Below are 26,222 nucleotides of genomic sequence, written 5' to 3'. Positions count from 1 at the left end.
ATATTAAAAGCTTCATGGTTCGATAAATAGGTAAATAACCAGCTTCATGGTTTAATTAAAAAACATCATATGTGATGCCAGTACCAAACGATATATTACAAAATAAGTAGTACGACCAATAGGTGAATAACAATTTAGAATATAAAGCATGATTGCAAATAACTTTAAACAACAAACTAAAATGCAACAACTCTAATACACTACAGTTTGATTGTGGCATGATAGTTTTCTGCTGGGTCAGGTATGTCCTCCTATCATAGCCAGGTTGTTTACAAAGTTTGCACTTGCATAGGCCATCAACAACATATGCTTCATCCATCTCACCTTACAGCCTCGTGGCTCTAGACCTTCGAGGATCCGTACGTCATGCTTGGGGATAAGGTACCCACTTAGGCCCCTCGATCGCTTTGTAGCTGCTTCCGATGTTGAAAGATTGCATCTTTGGAAGTCATGTGCTCATCAATGCATCTATCGTGAAGTACGATGCTATGTATTGTGATCCGTCATTACCGCCCATGTCCCTACAGTTGGCTAAGACATGCGGGCACGGGATATTATGCAGTTTTGGCTTATTACATGTGCTTCACCTCGTGAGGTCCAAGTTGACATTGCTGCATGGTGTCCCCTATGCTATACCCTAAAGCATACCTACGATGACACATGACCTCGAACTCATTGTTGGCCAGGTCGTAGATCCTCGTCCGATGAAAGTGTGCCTTGTTCCTCCTTCTGGATATGATTTCTTCCACCTTATGTGCGAACCACGTGCTGCAATTCATAGCAACATTACCATGGTCTCGAAAGTAGTCCGACATTCTATAGAATGTGAGCTCAATGATGGCACATAACAGGAGGCCACGTACTCCCTTTAGGACATTGTTGAACGCCTCCGCTATGTTCGTTGTCATAATGATGTACCTAACATGGGATAGTATAATTTTAGAATACCTATTTGAATAAGAAAGGTTACAGTATGATCATTTAAATTCTATGTGCCACCTGGCACCGTGAGTGTCATGGATTAGGGACCAACGCTACGTCGGCTTCCCAGCATCCACTAGCTAAATGTAGCACGTGAACAGCTAACGATAGTTTGTCCCCCAACCATTTGCGTTCGCATATGGTCCTCCTATTCTTGTTGATCTACCATCATCTTGTGAGAGATCTCATTTAACTGTCTACATATCTCGTTGGCCTACTGGTTCTGCAGACACAACCTTTTGAATCTCTTTACAAGAGACTTGTTGTGGTACCTTGTGTATAGACTTGTTGTGGTACCTTGTGTATAGGTTCGCTCCTAAGTGTCACATGCACCATCTTCTCTCCACATTAGGCCATGCAATGGAGTTGTTTGTGCTATCATGCAGCATGTCTAACGCATACAGAAGGCCCTTGTTGCAGTCTGAGATGATGCAAACTCGTTCCCTATTTTCCACGACACGAGTCCTAACCAAAGTGAGAAAGCATAGCCAGCTATCATTGTTCTCACTCTCAACCATTGCAAAGGCGAGAGGAATGATCTTATTATTTGCATCCGCCGCTATCGCTATCATAAGGGTACCATGGTACTTGCCGCTTAGAAATACAACATCCACACCTACAACCAGCATGTAATGTCTGAAAGCTTAGATGCATTGTCCAAAGGACCAGAATAACCTAACGAGATATCGGTCAGTGGTGCTATATGACTTATCCTCTAGCTTGAATGACTCATCCGCCATGGCCCACTGAATCCCTAGATTCATCATGACAATCTTCTGCAGTAGCCTCGGAGCATAGTTGTAAGACTCCTCGAAATCTCCCAAACAGTATCTTTAATGCCTTCTACTTCGCTTGTTACGCAGTGTGATAATTAATCAGCACACTTGTCTTAGTCTGCACCTCTTCCTAATCAAATTCACACTAATTGCGACAAACACATATCCATGCCAACAAGAGCGATAAGGAGTTGGGCTATGAACCTCACATCAACGACGTGGCTCACATTCCTAATAGCCTCTTCGTTGCATGTATGTAGGGTGTGTCTATTGATCACAAAATAGTTCTCATATTTCAGCATATGCGTTCGTACAAAGTAAAAATAATTCAGGTTCTTGATACACCTGACCTCATACTTTGTAGAGTTAGATCAGACATACTTGTGGTCCCTTCTTGTCATTACAGCATAGTTGCTAATAAAGCAGATGACCTCCCCCTGTTACAAAAGTGTGGCCCAACCTGGATGTTGCTATTCTGGTATCCCCAGTTAGATAAGGTGTTATATTCAACGACAACGCAATCTAGCAGCCTAGCATCACGAAAGTACTGGATCGCCGGCACCGGGTCATCGTTGTCAGCAGATTCTTCATCCCCGCTACCACCGGTTTCATCATTCATGCATCCTATATCTACCTCAGAAGAGTCCACTCTAACTCCCTCTCTACCGGAACTACCTTCCCCGACATGCCCTCCATCCTCTTCATGCATCACATGTTGGCCTGATCCTTCCACAGTAGTCATTGCATCGCCTTGCACTAGTCGTAACACTATATTTACGTACACCCCAACATCAAAGTTCTCCTCCAATGCCTTGCGTGAGTACAAAGCTCATGCGTTATTCCTTCTCATCTCGAACAACATATGGACAATGACCGAGCTATTTGGAACAAACCATGGTCGCACACTTTCCCGGACAACAATATGAGATTGCTGGTTCACACGCAATAGGCTCATAACATGTGATTTCAGGCCATCCAGGCAATTAGGTACTTCAACCAAACTCTCTATGTATTGGCAGTTCTGAATTGTTACGAGTCTCCCGTGCAAAACTACGGGACGTTCTCCATAATAAATATGGAAAGTCATATCGTATTTGCTAAACAAAGATAGGACTAATAAAATAACGACTTAGATGTATGTATGATATACAACTAATTACGCCTCTCAATAAATAATAAATAAATTAATAGTGCAAATTAAATAGTACAATACTTAATAATGATAAATATTTAAGTAATTAACAATGCTAATTAAATCATCAATACTTCAAATGAAATAATTAATATTTAACATTGAATTAAAATATTAATTAAACTAACAATAAAGTTATATTGACCAAATATTCAACCTCGTTATAAATTGACTTCAAAACTATTTTTGGAAGCTAGTTTTGCTAGGTTTCTTTACACCATATTTACTCTTGCTGCAGTCAGAAGCATTAGCATGTCGCTCTCAATCAGGGTTGATTCTCCTTTCCTCACGCTGCTTGCTACTCTTCACCTCACACTGTTTCTCCTCTCCATGCACTGCGCTGGTGCTTCTCCTCTCCTCTCCTCCCTTGTTCGCGCCGCTCCTCTCCTCTCTACTTGCGCTGCGTCTCGCGTTGCTCGTCTCATCTTATATCGAAACATGAAAGCGTGGGTGCTAACTAATTAATGCAGCGATAGCAGCGTGTGGGTTTAGGGACAACAGTGTATGGGTTCAAAAAACCGATAAAAGCGAAACAACGCAACACGACGCGATCAGGCGCATCAAAAATAGCAATATGACATGACATGAGCAGGGCCGACTTGTAATCGGCACCTACGGTGAATAGTACTATATTCGGCACCTTAGGTACTGAAATACATGAGTTTTTGGTGTTTGAGGTACCGAATATATATGTTTTCAGTGCCTCAGGTACCGAAATTGATTTTTCAGTGTTTGAGGTGCTGAATACATGTGCTAGATTTACAAATACGTCGATATATTGTCTATTTTGACAAATACGGTAGTGTTTGTTGCCTATTTTTAGATTTTTACCGATGCCAATGACATAAAGGCGCGCTCTCTCTCCCTTCGTCTCTCTTCCTCCCTCTCCTGTCCTCTCCTCTCTCTCTCTCAAATGATGGGTGCAGGTATATGGAAGACAGTTGGATTTGGACCTGAATATGTATGGGAGCTATCTACTATTACTCTCTTTTTTTTTCTTCTTCTTCATATCCTTTATTCATAATAAAAAATTTGTTAGATGGCTTAGAGGCTTTCACTGACTACAAAGCAGGAGAGGCTCCCCCAGCCCCTTGCCTATCCCTGTTTCTCTATGCACATCAAGATCTCGTATCGTGTACACCCTAAGCCTTAGGGTCTGTTTAGTTATTTGAATTTTTCTAGTTTGACTCAGTGGATATATATAATCTTATAAAAAAAGATGTTTAATTATCTGCATCCACTGTTCTCACATATATGAAAGAATATAAATATACGGCCTCATCCTAGGGCATCAGCTCATGTAGGAAGGTCCACTTGTCAATATTAAAAAAATTATCTTCATGCATGTAACTAATCATAATCTCAACTTTTACATCCGCTCATGTGATCTCAAATTCAGTCAACCAAACAGAAAATCAGCTCAGCCTGTTCTGACAGATATAGTCAACCAAACACTCTTTCTCCACTGAGCCGAGGGAAAATTTCTAAAAAATACTCCAGTGAAGCTTCCAGTGTACATAACTACTCATCACTAGACCATCCAGCGTTCAACTTTATTCTGGCACCAAGAAATACATCTCCTGAAAAATAGTTAGGTGTTCACACATCTGTAACACCGAACCATTTGGTAAGGTCATCGACTTTCTCTTCTGAGTCAAAATCTTCTAGTGTGATTTTCTTTTGAACACTGAATCATTCGGTGTATACAATTTCTCCAACACCGAATCATCCGTGTGTATATTTTTCCTGGCTCAAAAATAGAAAACGTCAACTCTCATTTCTCTCACAAACTGGTTAGTCATAATTATAATAAGCATTATAATACATAGATATGTTCATAAAAACTAAACTCAACTTAACATAAATATATCAATGATTCATTACAAGTAGGATCAAAACATATTTTCACTTGATTTCTCATGCAATTTACAGTATCAATTGAAATTTACGATCTACTAAATCACTTGTGCAAATTATCGTAAAACTTTGTGTTTGATGTCAAAAATTGTGTTCATGCGTAACAATATTTTACACCCAGCCGACATCAAACACAATTTTACGGTAACTTGCCGAGTGATTTAGTAGCGTAAATTTCATACCATAAATCCATGGTCCATGTATCGTAAATCTATACTTTCGTGGTCATAATCAGAGGTGGCTACAGAATAAATTATTCTATAGCTAGCTATTAAATATATCGGCGAGTCTATTCTATGTCCAGATGTAATGTAGTTTATGGTTGTATCACCCTCAGTTATTGTTACGCCATTTTTCAAGCTACGACTAAGAAAATAGTTAATTATGACAGTATAGATAGTTGAGTTATAATCACATGACAAAAAGTATATAATTACGAGACGTATTGTAGTTTACTGTCGTGTCACCCTAATTACGACGGCATATATAGTTGAGTTACGATCATATGATAAAAAGTTAGTTACAATCGCAGCTATATTACTTTTGGGATTGTAACTGGGGTGTTCGCAGAGGTGAACTAATTACGATCACATGACAAAAGTGCATAATTATGATTAGAGAAGTTACCGAGTTACGACAATATATATTTATAATAATTAGGTTATCTTGTAGATCGCAACTATACTGTTTTTAGATTGTAACTGGGGATGTGCGCAAAGATAAACAAGTTACAATTATATGATAAAAACTACATAATTACAACTAGAAAAGGTACTAAGTTACGAAAATATATATTCGTAGTAGCTGACCTATCTTGTGATTATAACTATACTATTTTTTAAATCGTAACTGGGGTTGACACAATGAACTACGTTGGGGCTAGGCACATATTATATATATATATATATATATATATATATATATATATATATAATGCAGTGTATTATTCTATATATACTGAACAAAATTTCAGTAGTAACTACTGAATCGTACTTTACTATTAAAATTTTTTTAGTAGTACTAAAATTTTATTCAATAGATATAGAATAATATACTACACATAAAATATAAAATAGCATATATATATATGTATGTATGTATATGTGTGGTGGGGGGGGGGGGCGGTGGTGGTAGGTGTTACGTTGGTTTGGTCCCTTCTGTAGAAGCATGGGTTGTTTTTCTTGGCGAATTGAGCATTGGCTGTCGCTGCATTATCTGGATTCTGAAGTGCAAGGCAGCGTTGTTTTAGATGCATGTATGCTGGCAACAATCTTGACCGTTTGACTAGATTCTTTGTGAATATTTAGACCGACCATTTTTCCCGCTTCGATCGCTCGCCCTGTACGTGTCTCTGACCTCTTGCTCTTGTTCCGTTCCCTTGTTTCTTCTCTCGTCGATCACCGATCATGGCGCTGCAGATGCATTAAACCAAAAGTTCACTTGGCTTAAGCACGGCCAGGCTTTTGATCAGGGCAGCCTTTGATCGATGAGCACGAAGAAGATGTGCCTAATTATCGACACGCTCTGCTTGCTTGATGATGCATGATCGATCGAATCGGATCGTACGATATCTTCGTACGCGCGCTGTCAGAGATACGGGGAAATAAGGCTGCATGCAGGGGCGGAGACAAGGGAAAATCCTGATTAGAGCGCTGCCACTAGAGCGGGCCAGCCCACACGAGCACACGGACAGCCCACAGCAGCAAATGAAGCCTACGTTGCGTGCAAGTTTTTTCCAAAAAAGTTTTTGAGCTAAACTTTTCCAAAAAAGTTATTTAGCTAATTTTTTTTCAAAACTTTTTTCGTAAAGTTTTTGGGCTGAACTTTTGTCGGAAAAGTGTTCATAGAAAATTTTGTTTTGGAAAAGTTTTTGAGAATGGAAAGTTGCGGAGGGAACAAACTTTCCAAAATCAAAAAATTTTGCCTGACACTTGTCAGGGGAGGAAGCAAGCGCGAGTTGGCGGACTCGCGGACATGCGTTGACTAGCCATGTCCGGCGACAAGGGTGCCAGGGACACGGGGGCATGCATGTGATAGGCCGCTTATATATTTATTAGCAATGTTAAAATCGTTGTTCTCCTTCAGAATATAAATTAATAATCTATCATCTAGAACAAATCAATGGATTGATGCTGTTTTACATTATACTCATGCTATTATACTTTTCCTTAGCAACAACTCTTTTATCATGAAATTAGACCTGTTATTAACGTAGAACCAACATAAATCTCATATTTTCTAACCAAACAATACCTATATTGTGTTCTTCTAAAATCGATTTGAATTTGTCTCTCTTCATCCCCTATCGCCCAATCCTAACTCTGCCCTGCTGCATGCCTGTTGGTTCACGAATCAATCGATCGGAACGCGGCTGCAACGGCAACGAAAGAATGCGTTGACGCCGGCCGGAGATCATCTCTCTTCAGATGCGTCTCTTTGATTCGACCATGCACTTGTTCATGGCAGCGCACGCGGGGAGCTGGCTGGGCTCCTAGCTGGAACTCACAGTATAGAACGGCCGGCCAGCCGGCCGGCCGGCCGGCGACCCCATGCTAACGACTCCTGCTAGTCAAAACGAGATTCCGAGTTCATTAACTGCTCTGGATTTCCCCGGAATGAATGCTAGTCATCACATTCCACAGTTACCTTCGCAAATCGCAATAACTCCGGATCCTGACGAATTTGGCGTGGCCGTACGTACTGACGCGTCCCCGGTGCATGCATCCGTGGCCGGCCAGGCAGTGCCCAGTGCAGCTCTGCATGGCAGCAGCCGAGAGCCCGAGAGCTTAGTGGCGCGCGCCCTGCGCGCCCTGCCTTGCCCTGCCGTGGCTGAGACGCTGTGACGCTGCACCAGCTGCACCGTACCAGATGCAGGCAGCAACAGGACACATGAAACGCATGTCCGGTTTTCAGTCGTCTTCGTTTTCGAGGAGAAAATTCATGGGTCGCTGATCGACAGATCGAGGCATGCGTTTGCGGGAAATAATCATATGAGATTGAGATCTGCTCTCATGGGTGTGAGGTCTAGACTCTGCCCTGTTCCTTATTACAAGCAGCAGCTGAAAGGTTTTTTATATCTGTCCCGTCTGGGTGAAGATATTACCTGCAGATTTGAACTTGATGGTTTTTGTGTACTAGTACTGGCCGATACGGTAAATGCCATGAACCATCATAGATCCACAGGCTCTCACTCTCATGGGTGTACCCAATCATGGAACTTGTGGCCACATCTACCCTAGATTCTACCAAGCTTAGTACTGGTCACGTACTCGGGTACCCACTTTTCGATATGTACTTCAATATCGGCTGTAGCAAACATGTCTTTGACAAGATGGTAACAATCATAGGTAGGGTATGTATAGGTAGGGTATGTATGTGATTTTGATAATTAATGATAATATAGTTAATGAGACTAATATGTTTATCAAATATATTCTTTAGTATCTATGAAGAAGTTACTGAAGCCGAAACAAAAATTGAGTAAATTAGAGAAGTCCCAGAGAAAGTGTACATGTCAGAAGATCTGGTATAGAGGGGATTATACACACCGGAGCATTTCAATTCATGGAAGCTGTAAATGCCGAAAGATCCAGCACATGAAGCCAGTACACACTGAAGTGTTTTTGTGTAGAGAAGAAAGTGGCTCGGTTGCCAGAAGTAGTATACAAGCCGAATGGTTCGACGATGGAGCTGGTGAACATGTCGAAATATCTGGTATTTACAGAGGATTTGAGTGAGGTTTCAACGGTTAGTTTTTGAAGGATGTACAAGCCGGATAGTCCGGTGAGTACAATGATGCTTACACCGGATCATTCAACGTATACAGTAAAGTTGAGTCGTTATGGCAACGGCTAGTTCGTAGGGTTAAGGCTATAAATACTCCTCCACTCGATAATTTGAAGTGATTGAAATTCAGATAAGCTCACATACACTTGAGAAGACATCCAAGCTATTAAAGTGCTTAAAGTGATCATCTAGGGTAATTAAGCATATGATTAGATAGTGATTAGTGTTAATAGACCTAGAGAGAGTTGTGTCTAGGTGTTGCTACCTGGAGAGGGGATAAAGAAGTGATCCTAACTTGTACCAAGTGGTATTTCAATACTTTGAAGTCTTGGTGACTCGTCGGCACCTTAGGCCTTAGTGGCTCAAGCTTGTTGACCCTCCGATTTGATGGGAAGTGACGGTAAGAAGTTTGTACGGGGATGCGGAGACTCTTGTCTTGTTAGTTTAAGCTTCAAAGTAAAGACGACGGTAAGTGACCGGAAGAGAAGCTTATGGTGAGGTTTTGCCTTGGTGGCTCAACCTACTGAAGGCTTAGGTGACTCAAAGGCGCTGACCGGGTGTCGTTTGGAAATATATCCTTGGTAGAGTTCCAACGTAGATATTATAGGATAAAAATCTTTTGTACCGTGTTTGCTCTCTGCCTTGTTTACGTTTTCGCATTTACATACTTGTAATTTACCTTTCTAGATATGTTGTTTTTTTTTTTAAAACGATAAAGTAGACACACTAAGTAAAACTATAACATATTTAGATAAAAAATTAATATAGATTTATCTTATGAAATTTTAGAACTAATTAATTTTAAATATATTAATTCACTCTCGAAACGTCAACTATCATTACAATCTAGCAGCACGACCGCGGTGATACCGACGATAATTGGGGTAGACCCCCTACCGATTCCGCCGGTGCAATTGGTATATATATGTAGCAACGGCGATATGTCTACCATGGCGCGGCAGAAACCGTGTGCCAGTACTGTTTGCACCGTGTACTGGCTTAATCTGGCGAGATTTTGAGATTTTCTACTCTTATGCACATGCGGCAGAGGCCCCGTTTAGTTGCGCTTGGTGCCGTTTGATCTTCAAACAGAAAGGATTCTGTGGGACAAGGGCCACAAGGCAACGGTTTCGGAATAGCGCCTCGACCAGAAATTTAGCTCTCATTTGTCACGGCATGTCCGAAAGCAGAAATTCAGAACAGCAAAAAAACTAAGTAAACAATTGCAGATATATCCGCAAGTAAAAGGAACTATATATTTTTTGTTACTGAAATTCACGCCATATAAAAAATTTACTGTTGTTTTCGTTCCAGAGTTTGGTCACAATCATTTCGAATGATTGGTCAGGCTAGCCATCGCAACTCATTCAATACTGTAGTTAGCCCTTCCAAGATATATCTGAAAAGAATGTTTGTACAATTGCACATTTCAAATTCCTTTCTTTCCCTGTAAATGAACTCTGAATGACAATCATATATGTAATTTAAGTTTCACCAAAATGTGGATCCATGCCATTTCGAAATGGGAAGGTCCCTGTTAGCCGGATATGCTCAAGGGTTCGCTTTAGGCCATACTGAAGAACGGCCCGGTTCCCAGCTCTGAAACCTCCTCCGTAGGCCATAGAGGTATCCGACTCAATCTGATGCTTGAAAAAATCCCCAAGCTTCCGCTCAAACTGAGACCGTCCCCCTTTTTTCGATGATGTGGATGTCGAAGAGGCTGCGGACGTTGATGCAGTATTACTGCCTGATTCTGCCATGATCTTTGACTCAATCCATATGTGAGCTAGAACTTGGCATATGCCCTCTTCTACATCTGGACTGAGTGTCCAGTATCCTGTGATATGTTCATTAGCACGATTAGTCTATGTAACATTTTCATGTAGACAGGATATTAGGCAAATGATAGGCAAGTGAATGCAAAGTTTTCTTAATAAAAAAATTAGTGTTGATTTCTAGTATACTTATGATCCGTGATATCTAAGTGGGTAACCAACAATTTACATGGTAGCAGCTCGAGTTCACCAACATTGGCTAATAAAAAGTGGTCCAGTCTTGAAAACAACGTAATGTGGTTTCTGGCCAAGAACTGAAAGATTAGTTCAGTTGCTAACTATCACCTTTAAGTCGCAACCATGCATGCATCATCTCATGAGCTAAAATTGAACCTGTCAACAACCTGCAAGAACAAAAACTTATTAAAAATCTATACAAATAATTATGAGCATTCATCAGGTTTCAGCAATGAAGAAGCAAAACAGAACAACAAAGTATTCGCATATCATACAGGAGAACATACAGTGATGATGGACAAGAGTAAACTATTTTGCTCATTAAGTCTGCAGTCAGTTCGTAGTCCAGATATCTTCAACAATTCCATGCATCATTTTTTGCACACATAGAAGGAACAATATTCTGAAGCAATTGAAACCAAACTACTTTTCTGAACTATTTGTCTAAAACTATTATTATTTCGGTCAGGAGCTGCTTATTATGACATTACAAAACAAAAATGTTGATGTTTCACCTTGGGAGACCATACAGAATGAGAATTGCAGTCACTTCACATCGACGTGTCAACCTATATGGCTCTGTTATCATATCCATAATTTTGTTTCCAGCCATTCTTGGTCCCCTCAGTATCTTAAAAAAAATCATTACTTTAGGCGGAACCCAGCAGAATAACAGAATGGGAGTAGAACATGGACTTTAAATGAGGAAAGAATAATATATTTGGTGTTTGGAACAGCTCTCACCGTGCTAACAGTCTGTTCTTCTGATAAGCACAATCCTCTCGTTTCTGGAAGATGGTGGTGACCCTGGTTTCCACAGAAACCAAATAATTACAGCTAACAGTATAGTGGGGGAAAAGGAGAATTATGGATTTTGAGCATGAAACATACAGCCTTTTCTCCTTCCATGGCTTCATTTAAAGCCTGTCTCTCTACCAGAAGCAGAGGAACCTGTTGTTCAACTTTCATATTCAGACCTTCATAAAATTCCTGAATTTCGAGATAAAGAGGCTGGCACTCGGTTGTATCCATCACTGCAGAATCAAGGCACTCCAGGCAGAGCTTACGACCATCATCCAGCAATACATATCTTGATTCCCTTGGCTGATAAGCAAATGAACCATATTGGATTGAACTGATCCAAATTTCGCACAATGCAGCTTATCTAACCAAGAAGTATGGCCACGAGATCAAATTTTAAAAGCAAAACACGGTAGCTCAACATACCTCCATTCTTTCACAACTACAGCACCTTGGAGTGCCATCCACCTCATGTGATGGACAGTATTTTTGTAACCAGAAAGGATGTGCTCTATATTCAATAAGGCCATTCATATTTGTAGGAATCTGAAAAGGAAGGAACTGTAAAATGGTGCATATGAAAAAAAAAAAAAAAAAAAAAAAGGAGTCAACTGCTGACACAAATAAACTTTCTACTGAAAACATGACCAATCAGCTAACTAAAATGGGCAACTAACTATAAGTTTACAGGCTTTTATAGTTGCAACAAGAAACACAATAAAAACATGCATGTAATCATATATTTAAGAATAAACATGAAAATCATAGAGAATGTAGGCAAACTTCATCCTCCAAGATTTTGGAGGCAGATTTGATGCTTTGATTATTTCTTAGCACAATAGGCATACGAAATGTAGAACAAAAAGGACCTTCTAATGGAAACAGATAAGATCAGAGTAACGAAGTGATTCTTACAAATTGCTTGCAGACATCACATTTTGGGTGAAAGCGCTCCTTGTAGCAATTTTTATGGTATGGGTGATTTCCTGACATGGAGAACTGCAGCATTGTGTTCTAAGGTCAGTATATTAAAGCAATTGCTCAAAAAGTTTACAGAGCAGTTACCTCATAGTCATATATTGGTTGATTACAGGCATGGCAACGAAAACATTCTGGATGCCAAACAGCTCCCATGCAACTGAGAAAACGCCCATGGCCAATCTCTCTGTGACATCCTGCACATGCCCTGAGGAAAAGAAGTACATTTCACATTAAAGACTAGTTCAGGGTGATTTTTTCATGCCTATCATCCTAGTGTGTTTTAGAGCATTACAGCATCTTCCTGCTACAACTGAAGTAACAAATCATACACAATTTCTTGTTCTTTTGACAGCATTGGAAAATTCACATATCCAAGGCACTTCTGGTTAAGACAACCACATCCTTCAGGGCTTGACATGCTTCAACCCTTACATACAAGGTATCCCATAACCACATCCCACAGGCACTTTAATAGATTCCTGTTCACTATACGTCTGAGCTCTAAATTTCACCACAGGTTGTAACAGTTTCCCAAAAGACAGAAAAGATAAAGAAACTGAATTTGGCATAACAAAATGCACAATTTCCCAATATCAGATAAAAACTCTTTAGTTGTATACCTAAAGCTGTGCGATATTTTTTTTTCTAAACAATTATGCGATGATGCCTTTTGACTTCTTTACTGGATATGCAAACTCAACTGAAACCTTGCTGATAAGAACTGAGCCAGTTGGTGGGAGGTGTGGGTGTACACCCCTACCATCCAGATTTGATTCCTCTTTGGCATGAATTTTGATGACTATTTTCTTCTTAATACAAAATTACCTGATTCCTCCTAGGTAGTCTTGTTTATAAAATCACCGCACCCCACTGAAAATCTGCTTCAATGAATTCTCACTAAGACACATTCGCTCATTGCGATTTAGTAGTATGTGCCAAGCCATTAAACAGCACGTGGTATCCAGGGAATGAGCTACCTAAGTCGACATGCCAGTGCTCCAGATAGAAGATAATAAGATGTGTTATCTTTTAAAACTAATATGCAGACTGTAGGTTCATGACTTCATTTATTGTACTTCCTTATAATATCAGTTCAGTTATATACTTATTTGCTACTTCATAACCATCAACTAAGATCGGCATATCCACACAAAACTCAGAATAGTAAAGTAATTAAAATGAAAATGAACCTGAATCCAGATGAGAACATAAATGGTAACGGTTGATATGTATTGCCACCATTGGCAGTGCCATTTTCGTGAGATGGTTGATATGTATTGCCACCACTGGAAGTTCCATTTTCGCGAGATGGTTGATATGTATTGCTGCCATTGGCACTGCCATTTACGCGAGGGGGTGATTCAACATTCAAACTTTCTTGGATAGCTCTTGCAAGTTGCTCATCCTCCTCCAAATGCATATCCTTTTCTAGAAGGATAAAACAAATAAACCAGAAAGTGTCACACGTTAACTGCATGAATTCTAGGGAATGTTTGTAACAGCATCAGAGACCCAGAGTACATTGAGCTACAATAGATTCAAAGAAAGCCTCAAATGCCATACATTTGTATGTAATATTCACTTCAGGAATGCACTTTATGGTTTTATTACTTGGTCTCAGTTCCAATCCATACAAATATTCAGCCAGGTCGATTGTTACATCTAGAACCATCAAAATTGGAGAAAACTTTTTCAACACATCTTCAAAAGTAAACACACTGATGCCAAGGAAGTAATTGCCAAGACAAACAAGCAATCACACGTTAATTCTTTTTTCTTATCGATGATTCTTTTTTTGCTCTGATGTTTTGATTTTTTACTTAAGTAATTCACAGACATCTAGAACAAACTATTTGCACTTAAAATGGAAAAGAAAAACGAGTTTCTTGATCAACATCAAACAAGGTCAGAAGCAATGAATGTCAAGAACTTAACTATATCCTAAAGAAAAGAATCCCCTTGAATGTACTATATCATATGCAGTGGACTAGCTTGACAGATTTTCTTTTAATAATAGTAAATTTGAGAGATAGGCTTCTCTAAAACACTAAGCACCTTGACAAATGTCATGGCATAGTACAAGTGATATGCGCTTCTCTAAAACATTAAGAACCTTCTTTTGGACAATGAAAAGGGGCAACCAATGGAAATGAAACAACAGAGGGGTTTTAGACTTCTTTTGGACAATGAACACTTGTGGAGCAGGAGAATAGAAAGCACACTAACCTATTGTCTTTGCCTTTCTTTGCTCCTCTTCAGATAGAGAGAGTGCTATAGCACGGTCAATATCCTCATTGTTAAACTCTGAAAGGATGTCCTACATTGCATGTGAAGATTTGATCAGTGACACGATCAATAGAACTGGATTTTCTTTCTTTTCCATCCTACAGACCAAAGACTACTACAATGGTGTGCAAGCTCTATCTTTAGAAGCAATTAGTGCCATCTGAAAATTTATTAGAACTTAGAAGCTTATGTATTATGTACATATCGGTTGAAGTATCAAAGTTGCCAACCATCAATAAGAATAAGGAAAATGTTGCTTTTGTTACCAATCATAAATTCTCAATACATTTCCCAATAGGAGTAGCCACATAAGGAATATTTTGAGTGCACAGACACAGTGGTATATATTTGTAAAGGTGGGAGTAAAAAGCTATCCTTTCAGGCAACTTTCTTGGAGCTCATGCTAAATGTATCCCCTTTGTCTATACTAGTTAAATAGAATGACCTCCTTTTATCCTGAACTAGAGTTTAGAGCTGTACTGAGGAACTCCAATGAATGATATTGTTCAAAAACATAATGCAGTAAAGGCAGGAAGCCTATTGCATAAGGTTCTTACAGTTACAACAGGCGAACTAGAGGGTTCATTCCATACTGGCTCCTCTGCAGGCCTGCTGTGATACTGCCCTTCCGAGATATTGTGGGTTGAACCTCTAAAAAACTTCGTCAGCCAACCCATATTGCTCAAAATGGCAATCAAACGACAGCCGTTATCTGCAATTACAAGCCAAATGTCAGGACACGCAAAATCAAAGGCGAGCTTCAAGTGGGGTCAGCTGAACCCCCATTCTTTCGGGGAAAAAACTGCACCAGAACCTTGGGTATACCACCAAGTCTAATGGTGTAAGTGTCAACCGATTATTGATCTTGCAAAGAGAAAAACTAATCGAATCATGGATGAATGGATTAGATTAGTAGGGAACCACGCTGCAGACAAATCCGCAACTGAACTGAACCGAGCGAAAGAAAAAAATTGGATTGATTGCTCACAATCGCTAGTGGTCAGGCTCACCGATCCAAGTCCGGATGGATCTCCGCTCCAGGGCACCCGTAGAGAGGAGGAGACGGAGGGGGAGGCCTCTCCTCGACGAGAGACCTGGCCTGTAGCTGCTGTCCCCAGTCGCCGGCGGCGGACCCACGCAACAAATTGCGAGGATGAAAACGAGTTGGCAGAGGAATCGGAAGAACGAGGTAAGGGGGAAGCAGCTGGGGGCAGGATGGGCGAGAGCGACCGAGCGCGAGCGGGCAGGTGGGCGGTGGCGATCCTACCAAGCCGATCGGCCGGTGAAGCCGCGCCGACCCGGGCGTCGCCGCGTCAGGTGCCCGCCCCGGGCCGCGGAGATGGAGTGGGATTACGTGCTACGACTACGAAAACGAAGCCCGCGGAGACGTAGAAGGGTACACGCGGACACGCGACAAGTCGTCTAAAACGGCAGCCGGATAGCAACCAAAAGGTTGAGATTCTCCTCTTTCTTTGGACTGTGAACAATAATGGGAGTGGTTTGTTAGATCTTTTTAAAAGTGATTCTACCTTTTTTTTTAGTGATTTTTAATAATATATATATGAAGCAGAATTTCTCATTATAGATATAGATAAATAAATAATAAGCAGTTTTTCTTTATATTGTGTATACTTTGGAATTGTTCTCCCGAAGGATCACTGGACTACACCCAGTAGCATCGATTCTTCAATTGTTCTGCTAGAAACTAAGCTAACGGAACGAATCTGCATACGACCGATCTACATTGCATCGACATCGTCGTCAAGCGAGCAGGTCATGGCCAAGCCAATATGCCCTACGCGCCACAAATCTGTTCGCGAGAATTGAAAGGTATGATTGATTCGGTACATGCTCTTGCAACTATTATTTTTGCTTTGGATCTTTACATCTGTGTGAATAGCATGAACAATATGTGAACAGTAGTCAATCGCATGAACTCCGCGTATCTGATCTGGTGGGACCCGCAGCCACCACCTTGCCGTCGACCGAGACAGTCGGTTGCCTTCTCTGCACATATCAAAAAAAACAAGAAAAGAAAAGGGATGCACGGCATCGCCCGATAGCGCTGCACTTCTGCGCCGCCCGAAGCGGCCCCGTCGCGTGCTGCCACCTGATGCCGAACCACCGAGTTGCACGCCGCTATCACTTGGCAACACCGAAACCGCACCCGCGCTAAAGCACCGGTAGATGGGCCGCGTTGGAAGCACAGGACATCACGCCGCCCGAAGCGACGCTTCCTAAGCCTGCTGTTGGCCTAATGCCACACCGTTGATGGCTTCCCGCCACCTTGAACCGCACTACAGGCGGTGCTAGGACACACCATTGTGTCGCGCCCGCTGCAGTTGCCTCCGCATGTCGCAGCCTTGAAGCCGCCAAGCCGCATATTTATTCACTGAGTCTCTCCCTTCATCTAATTTTGAAAGATGTATTCATAGCATTGAAATGATGAGACTTAGAGAGTTGCACATTTCAAGGGAAGAATTTTCACATAAGATCGATATGAAGAATTAAATTTTAATAAGAAAGATTAAGCGTCCAAAAGTTAATCATGAAAATTATATGAAGTATTTTAAGTAGATTGTACTCTTTTTTTCTTAGATGAGTTTTTTGAAATTTCTCATGTTAAGGTTTTTAACGAGACAATTCGTGTGATCATATTGCAAACTATATACTCTTTCTTATAATTTTTCCTACTGAATTTTTTGGGAGTTCTAATGAGACATATGCGTTTCGTGAGAAGTGCCCAAAAGGGATGTTAGAAAACATAAAGTTTACAACCGAATGTGAGCTCATCTCGATCTCTTAAAAGATTCAATTCTATCTATTAAGGGTTTTTGGTATTATATATACGAGGTAGAACCTTTCATTATAAACACAGATGAATAAAAAAAATAAATAGTTTTTTTCCCTAATTTATATCTCCTTTATAATTATTTTCTCGAAAGATCGCTGAACTACACCCGATAACAACGATTCCTTAATATGATGAAGCTTAGATTTGCCCGCTCAGGCTAAGCTAATTTCGTTATGGTTTTGCTATTTTATTATATATCTGATAATATAGACAAATTTATATAGTTAATATAAGCAGGTTATTAGAAGAAATTTCTTCAACCTCATGCCAATACATCGCTCAATCTACATATAACTTCGCCCCTGCACACGCTCTTGAATTTCCTTTTGGATGGAGGAACATGCTTTTCTTCAGAAGGAACTCTTCCGACCAGTTTGCTACGTACAAAAATAGAAGCGGAATGAAAACGTCGCAAACGAACACGAGCACGTTACATGCTCAGTAAGTGTTATTTTCCGTATGTGTAAGGCAGATTGTACTACTCATTTAACAAATTCAACATCGCTCCAGCACATTTACACCATTCACAACACTTAAATATACGTTGGCTGGGGAAATATTGTGCGCAAAACTTCAAATAGCTGAAATTCGGTACAAAGGTGCTGGATCTGCCGGACTGCGTTCATCGTTTGCACCTTTGCACGAAATTAGACATTTGCACACAATATTTCCCCTAGCTGCATATCATATTACATGTGCACTCGTGGATCAAGATGATTTCCTCCTCAAGCTCAGTCGTGGCGCCACTCACCAGCACCCAAACCTCGGAGATCTTCTCGACGCGCCGTTCCAGAAGATCGACGATGGTGAATGCGCGCAGCGTTGGAGCTGTGAGCCCAGATTCTTCGAGCTGATTTTGCTCGTAGCTGGGAATTGTAGAACTGCTCGGTTGTGCGTATTTCACCCTAGGCACAACTGCTCCGTTCAGATACATGGTGTGGTTAGCTCCAAAGGCAATCATCTTCCTCAGGCCTCTGCCATATGCTAGGCTCTTGTGCATGTGCCCAAACACGACCAATGGGATGGAAACTCCGGTTTCCCTTTGGAGATCCGAAATGGCTCGTTCAAGATCTGCAAAAGTTTATTCAAGCAATGCCATATGAAGCAACTGTCTCAAGCGGAGGTGAGGTAACTAGAGGTGAGGTTTCGTGTTCTTGTCTGTCAACCGCCATTGATTTTCTCCGGAGTTGGACTACTACTTATTATTCAACTGACTCTATCAACGAGTGTATGCAAGAGATCTACATATGTAGGGATCATGTAGCCGAGAGGTGCGCACATGCAAATGGGAGTAGGAGCATGCACAGCATGCAATTGGCGAGAAGTAATTCCAATAGTTCATTCCTTCCAATATTAAGGAATCTCTCAAATCAAATCCAAGGAAATGACAAAGAAACACCAAAGTACCAAACAGAGAAGTTACGAAACATATATATCTATCTGTTAGTATATTTCTTACCAACCATTTTGACAGAAGCTTTGGTCTAAATAGCCTATCACCCCCGCATGAAAATGGTCGTCCACCAACAACACTCAGCTTTATTGTTGGAAGAGCCAAACATCTGTACCCAACATGCTGCTCACCAAGGCTGGTATTAACAAAAAAAAGGAAAAGAAGATAAGTACTATTGATCATTTTTCTGCTTAGAGAGTATGATAGTCTAGTGAAGACAACTGATACCCAGAACCATCCGGCATTCTTATAACCTGGTTGAGTACCATCGACAGGTTAATAAGAAGCAGCTTTTCAGTTATTCCTAGATGGCTAGCACAGTTCTACTCAACTAACTTCCTATTGGGTTTAATATTATTCCAATCTCGTTCTTCTAAAGAAGCAAGAGAAACAAATCATGAAATCATGAAACAAGTGTGGTACAACTGAAGAGCATAACAGCAATTGTGTAACATGCACAGTATCTTTATTTAAAATTTACCCCAACAAAATCACCTTCGGTGATATCATAGCAATGTATTGTGATAAACGCAAAACGTTATTGCATATTGAAGCAGGAATATGTTACCTGTCAAGCTGAAGCCGAACACGGGCTGCCTTCCTGAATGCCAACAAAGCACACGATGATGTAAAAAAAATCTTAATGGAATTATTTGTGTACTTTCTCCTTGCTAGATGAAAGCATGACTCTTACTTCTCAGAGAATTGATGTGTGTGCCAGCAATCATGATTGCCAAAAATTGCTGCCTTTGGAAGCTGAAGGTCTGAAATGCTTTTGACAAGTTGAACATTCTCATTACCATAGTCACCTTGTTAAAGTATATATGTAATTGGAGATAGACTTCCATACATAGGAGATAGGATCCTAAATGAATCCCTGAGATTGCTCAGGTTGTTATAACTGAAGATTTGCCGTGATACTGTACATATCCGGCACTCAATATATATATGAATCCCCACGCAACAGAATCGGTTGCGCTGGTTCAATCCTTTATTCTTCTTCCTTCGTGCTTTCTTATATGGTACCAGAGCCTCTAATCTCCTCAAGAGATGTCAACCACTGACTCCATTGCTTCCCGCACTACAGGTGCGATGGTGTCAAGCGCTGCCGGCCTGCTTCCCTCACCATCTTTTGGTCATCTGATAAATGTGAAGCTGACGACCTCCAACTACCTCTTGTGGAAGGCGCAGTTCCTGCCATATCTACGTAGCCAGAATCTTATGAGATATGTAGATGGCACTGCCACGGCACCGGCGATGATGATCACGCAGACCAGCGACAACGGCGCGACACAGGTCATCAACCCGGAGTACCTGATCTGGCAACAGCAGGATCAGCTGGTCCTCAGCGCTCTTCTCGCGTCACTTTCAGAAGAAGTTCTGGCGCAAGTCCTCTTCCTCACCTCTTCACGTGAGGTATGGGTTGTTTTGGAGAAGATGTTCTCTACACATTCCAGAGCTCGTATGATGCAGATCCGAGTCCAGATGGCTACAATGCGCAAGAATGATCTCACCATGGCTGAATACTTCAACAAGATGAAGCTTCTCGCCGACACTCTTGCCTCGGTCGGCCATCCGATGCAGCAAGAGGAAATCATTGCTTACATCCTCACCGGGCTTGGTCAAGATTATGACTCACTGGTTACATCTGTAACCACGAGACCAGATGCAATGTCGCTCGGAGATCTGTATGCTCATCTTATTGGTTATGAGATGCGTATGGAACACAATAACTCTGTGATGCAGCTGACAGGTTCCTCAGCCAACTTTGTGTCGCGCGACAAAGGAGGTCGCGGTGGCGTCAATGGCGGCAACAGTAGCAGAGGCCATGGTGGAAACCGCAGCAGAGGAAATCAGCACTTTCAGCAGCGTGGCAGCACTGATAAGGGAAAAGAAAGGCCCCAGTGCCAGGTTTGTGGGAAGCTGGGGCATGTTGCTCTAAAATGTTACCATCGCTTCGATCATTCCTATCAGTCTGCAGATTCCAAGATGGCAGCTATGGCAGCACACTCACACTCCTATGGTGTTGATCCTAATTGGTACACTGACACTGGTGCAACTGATCACATCACCGGAGAGTTGGACAAGCTGACGATGCATGAACGCTACACCGGCAAGGAGCAAATTCATACTGCAAATGGATCAGGTTTGCAAATCTCTCACCGTGGCCATTCTTCCTTGATTACTCCTACAACTAATCTAAAACTGAAAAATGTTCTTCACGTTCCATCTGCCACTAAGAACCTTCTTTCAGTCCATCGACTTACCACAGACAATAATGTATTCCTTGAATTCTATCCAAACTACTTTCTTGTGAAGGATCTGGCCACGAAGAGGGTGCTCCTTCAAGGCAAGTGTGAGGGAGGACTCTACCCCATCCAGCCTGCAAATAAACGAGCCCTATTAAGTGCCAAGTTGACATATGAAGACTGGCATAGCCGGCTCAGTCATCCATCACCTTCAGTAGTTCAGCACATTTTGAGTTCCAATAATCTAGTACCTTGTATTAGGGCATCAAATGCATCAATTTGTAATGCCTGTCAGCAAGGCAAAAGTCATCAACTTCCTTTTCCTCAGTCTACCAGTATATCAACTGAACCTTTACAGCTTATCTTCTCAGATGTATGGGGTCAAGCTCAAAAATCCAGTAGTGGCTACAAATATTATGTGTCTTTTATTGATGACTTTAGCAAGTACACTTGGGTGTATCTTCTCAAGCATAAATCTGAGGTCTTTGGAGTCTTTCTTCAATTTCAGAAATATGTTGAACGTCTCCTGAACAGAAAAATCATTTGCATGCAAAGTGACTGGGGGGGAGAGTATCAAACCCTTAACCAGTTCTTCAGGAAGATAGGCATTGAACATCATGTTTCATGTCCATATACTCACCAACAGAATGGCTCAGCTGAAAGGAAGCATCGGCACATCGTTGAAACAGGCCTTTCCCTTCTGTCCCAATCCTCTGTACCTTTGCGATTTTGGGATGAGGCCTTTGTAACTGCATGCTATCTCATAAATCGATTGCCTAGCCCTGTCATCAACAACAAAACACCCCTAGAAAAGCTCTTTGGTACTAAGCCTGATTACAAATCCCTTCGCACCTTTGGCTGCTCCTGTTGGCCAAATCTCAGGCCTTATAACTCCCACAAATTGCAGTTTCGCTCTCAACAATGTGTGTTCTTGGGCTATAGCACAATGCACAAAGGTTTCAAATGTCTACATATTCCTACCTCTCGTGTTTACATATCCAGAGATGTAGTATTTGATGAACATCAATTTCCCTTTTCAACCCACATTGCTAGTCATGAATCATCCATTATTTCTGAAGACCGAGTCCTCTTGCCTGTTGTCCCTATTCCTTCTCATATTACCGTTGGCCACGGTGTAGATAGCACTCCTGCTCCTGTGCAGCATGACAGCTCTTTTGTAGGTCCTTTGGTTGCAGGGGGAGATCAAGTCATATCCTCAGCTGATCCTGTTGCTCCTATAGAACCTTCATCAGAAGGAGCAGAGGAAGGCATAACTGCAGCTCTAGAAGAAGAAGCGCCAAGACATCATATGAGAACTCGGTTGCGAGATAATATCAGACTACCAAAGAAGTTCACTGATGGTACAATACCATATGACATAAACAAAAAGGCACTTCTAATGGCAGCAGAAATACAAGAACCAGTTGATCATATAGAGGCATTGAACCATGAACAATGGAGACAAGCTATGGATCAGGAATTCAGTGCATTACTGAAAAACAAGACCTGGCACCTTGTTCCACCAAGGAGAGGAGTCAACATCATTGATTGTAAGTGGGTGTATAAAATTAAAAGGAAGGCAGATGGCACTGTTGATCGCTACAAAGCAAGATTAGTGGCCAAAGGGTTTAAGCAGAGATTTGGATTAGACTACGAGGACACATTTAGTCCTGTGGTAAAGCCAGTCACAATAAGACTTATTTTATCCATTGCTGTGTCTAAAGGATGGAACCTAAGGCAATTGGATGTTCAAAATGCCTTCTTACATGGGTTCCTAGAAGAAGATGTTTATATGAGGCAACCACCTGGTTATGAGCATAATCAGTATCCTAGATATATATGTAAGTTGGACAAGGCCCTATATGGGCTAAAACAGGCCCCTAGAGCCTGGTACTCCAGATTGAGTAATAAGCTGCAAGAGCTTGGTTTTGTATCCTCTAAGGCTGACACATCTCTATTTATTTATCAGCAAGGAGGTGACACAATCTACATGCTTATCTATGTAGATGATATAATAGTGGTTGGTTCATCAACTCAGGCAACTAATAGATTGGTAAGTCAACTACAAAAGGTGTTTGCTGTGAAAGATCTGGGGGAACTTCACTATTTTTTGGGGATAGAAGTAATCCGAGACAGAAATGGAATTACACTCAAGCAGCAAAAATATGTTACTGACCTGCTGAACCGAGTGAATATGGGCAATTGCAAACCAGTTAATACCCCTATGGTGGAGTCAGAGAAGCTGTCAAAAGAATCTGGTGAGCAACTCCAATCAAGTGAAGCATCCAAGTACAGAAGTATTGTGGGAGCCTTACAATACTTAACTCTCACAAGACCCGATATTGCCTTCTCAGTAAATAAAGTGTGCCAATTTCTGCATTCTCCAACAACAGTACATATGACTGCTGTTAAAAGAATACTTCGATTTCTAAAGTACACTTCAAGAACTGGGCTGGTAATCAAAAAGTCTCCCTCAACACTAATCAGCACTTTTTCAGATGCAGACTGGGCAGGCTGTGTTGATGACAGACGCTCCACGGGTGGTTTTGCAATATATTTTGGTTCAAACTTGGTCTCCTGGAGCTCAAGGAAGCAAGCTACTGTGTCAAGATCAAGCACTGAGTCTGAATATAAGGCATTGGCTAATGCCACGGCTGAAACTATTTGGATTCAGACAATACTAGGAGAATTGGGAATTCATCAGCCCAGAGCACCTGTTCTTTGGTGTGATAACTTAGGCGCCACTTATTTATCAGCTAATCCTGTGTTTCATGCGAGGACAAAGCACATTGAAATTGACTATCATTTTGTTCGAGAAAGAGTGGCACAAAAGGCTCTAGATATCAGGTTTATTGCCTCCCAGGATCAGACTGCCGACATATTCACCAAACCGCTGTCAAGATCATCGTTTGCAGCATTGTGTCACAATCTCAACTTAGTATCCTCTGGTTGAGATTGAGGGAGGATGTTAAAGTATATATGTAATTGGAGATAGACTTCCATACATAGGAGATAGGATCCTAAATGAATCCCTGAGATTGCTCAGGTTGTTATAACTGAAGATTTGCCGTGATACTGTACATATCCGGCACTCAATATATATATGAATCCCCACGCAACAGAATCGGTTGCGCTGGTTCAATCCTTTATTCTTCTTCCTTCGTGCTTTCTTATACACCTGACATAGATGGAGTAGAGCAAACAGAAGATGGCAAACAACAAGAATCTAAGAGTTATTTCACAAAGTAACCAAGTAAAACATGAAATAGAGGAATAGCAGGAAAACGGCATACCAGTAAAAAGTATCAAATCCGGCTGCATTTCACATAGAGAGCAAGTTAGATCTTCTGATAACAACAAAATATTACATAAATTGTCTTTCATACGAATACTTTCTTTCAATTCCAATGTCACTGCGGGAGCATCTATTGCAAGTACATGGCAAGCATATGGATAATACCACATAGTAGAACTAGAGAGAAGCTACAGCAATGACTTGTACACAGCATAATGAGATATCCAATGGACTAGTTTTATCAAAAAGCTAAATATGCAATACCTGAATAAATTGGAGTGCTTTTGAATCTTCCTCAAGGGCCCAATCATTGTGCTGCAAGGTTCAATGCATAAAAGACGATTAGTACGACACAGTTCTTATCAAGTGAATTTTAAGCCTAAAGGAATAGAAGATACAACACAGTTAGATGGTTCGACCAAGCCACAAAAGCAAGTCATTCATTCCTCTTTTAGTTCTTACGTTAAAGTGCAACAATAATTTGGTTCACAAACAATGCATCCATAAAAGTAAAGGAATCCAAGGAGACTAGCATCTTTCCATGGCTTGTGATCAGCAGGGCTTGGGATCGAAATATACCATCCAAGTGTTTGGCTATGCTAAGTTTAGGGGAAATGCAACTCAAGTGATTGTCTATTCCATATGTCCAAAAGGCACCATCTCCCGCTTTCTAACAATTTCAACTACAATTCTACAAATAAAACGCCACCGAAGACACGCACCCATTCCCGAGTCCTACCAGCGCACCATCCAATCGGAGCAGAACAGAAACAATCAAGTCATCGAGCCAATGTGATGTGCGCAAACCCCAGTTCCCAAATCCCCTCTCCCTCCGCCTTACTTCTAACCCTCTGCTCCTAGGAATCAAACATGGAATGCATAGCTACACCCGTACCCATGGCTAGCGCTCCTGCCCCTAAACAAGACAGTGCATAGATTTTAAGAGAGAGGGGAAAGGTAAAACGTCGCCGACGACTGCGATGCGGACGCAACGGAGGGCGCCGGCGCCGGCGCCAGAGGCGGGGTCCATGGCCCTGCGGCCGGGCCTGGCCGGAGGGGAGGAAGAGGGTTTGCTGAGGCGCGCGCGGCTCCGGCTGCTCCGGCCGCCGACCACAAAGAAGAGGAGCAAAACCGTACGGGAGCTCACCGTTTGTTCGCGTTTTTTTTTTCTCTCGGAAGGAGTCGTGTAGATTGCTGACAGCTGCCACACCTTGCGGTCGATGCACGCGGGCGGTACGCAACACGCAGGAGGGACGAGGGGCGGCTCCCAGAGGTGAGAAGGACGCTCGTGCTCTCCACGTTAGATGTAACTAGTTAATTGCTGTACGTTGTAACGGCAACTAATTTTTGTATAAGATAATAATATTGATTATGTTTAGCTAATGTAAAATAATAGTTTGATCAACTAATAACTTGCGAAATTGAGTGAATAATATAATCCTTAAGCCGATAAAAACCATAGACACAAACATGAAGGTATACTTTTTGATCTCGCAGGTTATTACACCGTATTATTAGAAAGTAAACTACACTGACGAATGCATCAAGCTATATATTGTTATTTTCAAATAAGTCATTTTTAACTTACAAGCTGACAAACCTCAATATATAGAAATACAAAGTAAATGATATATATATA

The 26,222-nt window shown here is 41.4% G+C and overlaps 2 protein-coding genes across 16 annotated transcripts; both read right to left on the bottom strand.

Moving 5' to 3' along the window:
• Positions 1–9,884: 9,884 nt before the first annotated feature.
• LOC133926361 (protein DA1-related 1-like) lies at positions 9,885–16,136 on the bottom strand. Of its 6 annotated transcripts, none has more exons than XM_062372278.1 (13): positions 15,721–16,136; positions 15,547–15,612; positions 15,290–15,444; positions 14,673–14,763; positions 13,637–13,874; positions 12,531–12,651; positions 12,381–12,479; positions 11,892–12,011; positions 11,556–11,768; positions 11,409–11,471; positions 11,180–11,295; positions 10,773–10,831; positions 9,885–10,489 (listed from the first exon to the last, which is right to left on the bottom strand). In XM_062372278.1, exons 3-13 carry the CDS (start codon positions 15,407–15,409, stop codon positions 10,137–10,139), a joined length of 1,593 nt encoding a protein of 530 aa, XP_062228262.1. In that variant the 5' UTR covers positions 15,410–15,444; positions 15,547–15,612; positions 15,721–16,136; the 3' UTR covers positions 9,885–10,136. The 6 variants fall into 6 exon arrangements, with proteins under 6 accessions (XP_062228262.1, XP_062228263.1, XP_062228261.1 ...); XM_062372279.1 differs by having other exon boundaries at positions 15,743–16,136; XM_062372277.1 differs by lacking the exon at positions 15,547–15,612.
• Positions 16,137–17,987: 1,851 nt separating this feature from the next.
• LOC133926360 (uncharacterized) lies at positions 17,988–25,839 on the bottom strand. 10 transcript variants are annotated; one of them, XM_062372275.1, is made up of 7 exons: positions 25,557–25,817; positions 24,848–24,898; positions 24,582–24,603; positions 19,734–19,848; positions 19,608–19,640; positions 19,050–19,175; positions 17,988–18,657 (listed from the first exon to the last, which is right to left on the bottom strand). In XM_062372275.1, coding segments are annotated over exons 1-7 (405 nt in total). In that variant the 5' UTR covers positions 25,614–25,817; the 3' UTR covers positions 17,988–18,656. The 10 variants fall into 10 exon arrangements, 9 of the variants coding, with proteins under 9 accessions (XP_062228259.1, XP_062228258.1, XP_062228254.1 ...); XM_062372274.1 differs by having other exon boundaries at positions 19,046–19,175; positions 25,557–25,807; XM_062372270.1 differs by lacking the exon at positions 17,988–18,657 and having other exon boundaries at positions 18,664–19,175; positions 24,582–24,635; positions 25,731–25,839.
• Positions 25,840–26,222: the final 383 nt, after the last annotated feature.

This window comes from Phragmites australis, chromosome 8 (assembly GCF_958298935.1).
Source record: "Phragmites australis chromosome 8, lpPhrAust1.1, whole genome shotgun sequence".
NCBI classification, from domain to species: domain Eukaryota; kingdom Viridiplantae; phylum Streptophyta; class Magnoliopsida; order Poales; family Poaceae; genus Phragmites; species Phragmites australis.
Note: the sequence above shows the minus strand (reverse complement) of the source record. Positions and strands in the feature narration are given on the sequence as shown.

Bases quoted from the DNA above. Each gene is read 5' to 3' on its own strand.
- LOC133926360 (XM_062372266.1), bottom strand. From the start codon at position 25,613: ATGGACCCCGCCTCTGGCGCCGGCGCCGGCGCCCTCCGTTGCGTCCGC. The intron at 19,849-24,581 runs GTATGCCGTTTT...TACTTTAACAAG, and splicing joins GGATTTGATACTTTTTACTG to GTGACTATGGTAATGAGAAT. The intron at 19,641-19,733 runs GTAAGAGTCATG...GTTGGCATTCAG, and splicing joins ACACATCAATTCTCTGAGAA to GAAGGCAGCCCGTGTTCGGC.
- LOC133926361 (XM_062372278.1), bottom strand. From the start codon at position 15,409: ATGGGTTGGCTGACGAAGTTTTTTAGAGGTTCAACCCACAATATCTCG. The intron at 12,652-13,636 runs GTTCATTTTCAT...TCTTTTCCTCAG, and splicing joins ATGTTCTCATCTGGATTCAG to GGCATGTGCAGGATGTCACA. The intron at 11,296-11,408 runs GTGAGAGCTGTT...ATTTTTTTTAAG, and splicing joins AAGAACAGACTGTTAGCACG to ATACTGAGGGGACCAAGAAT.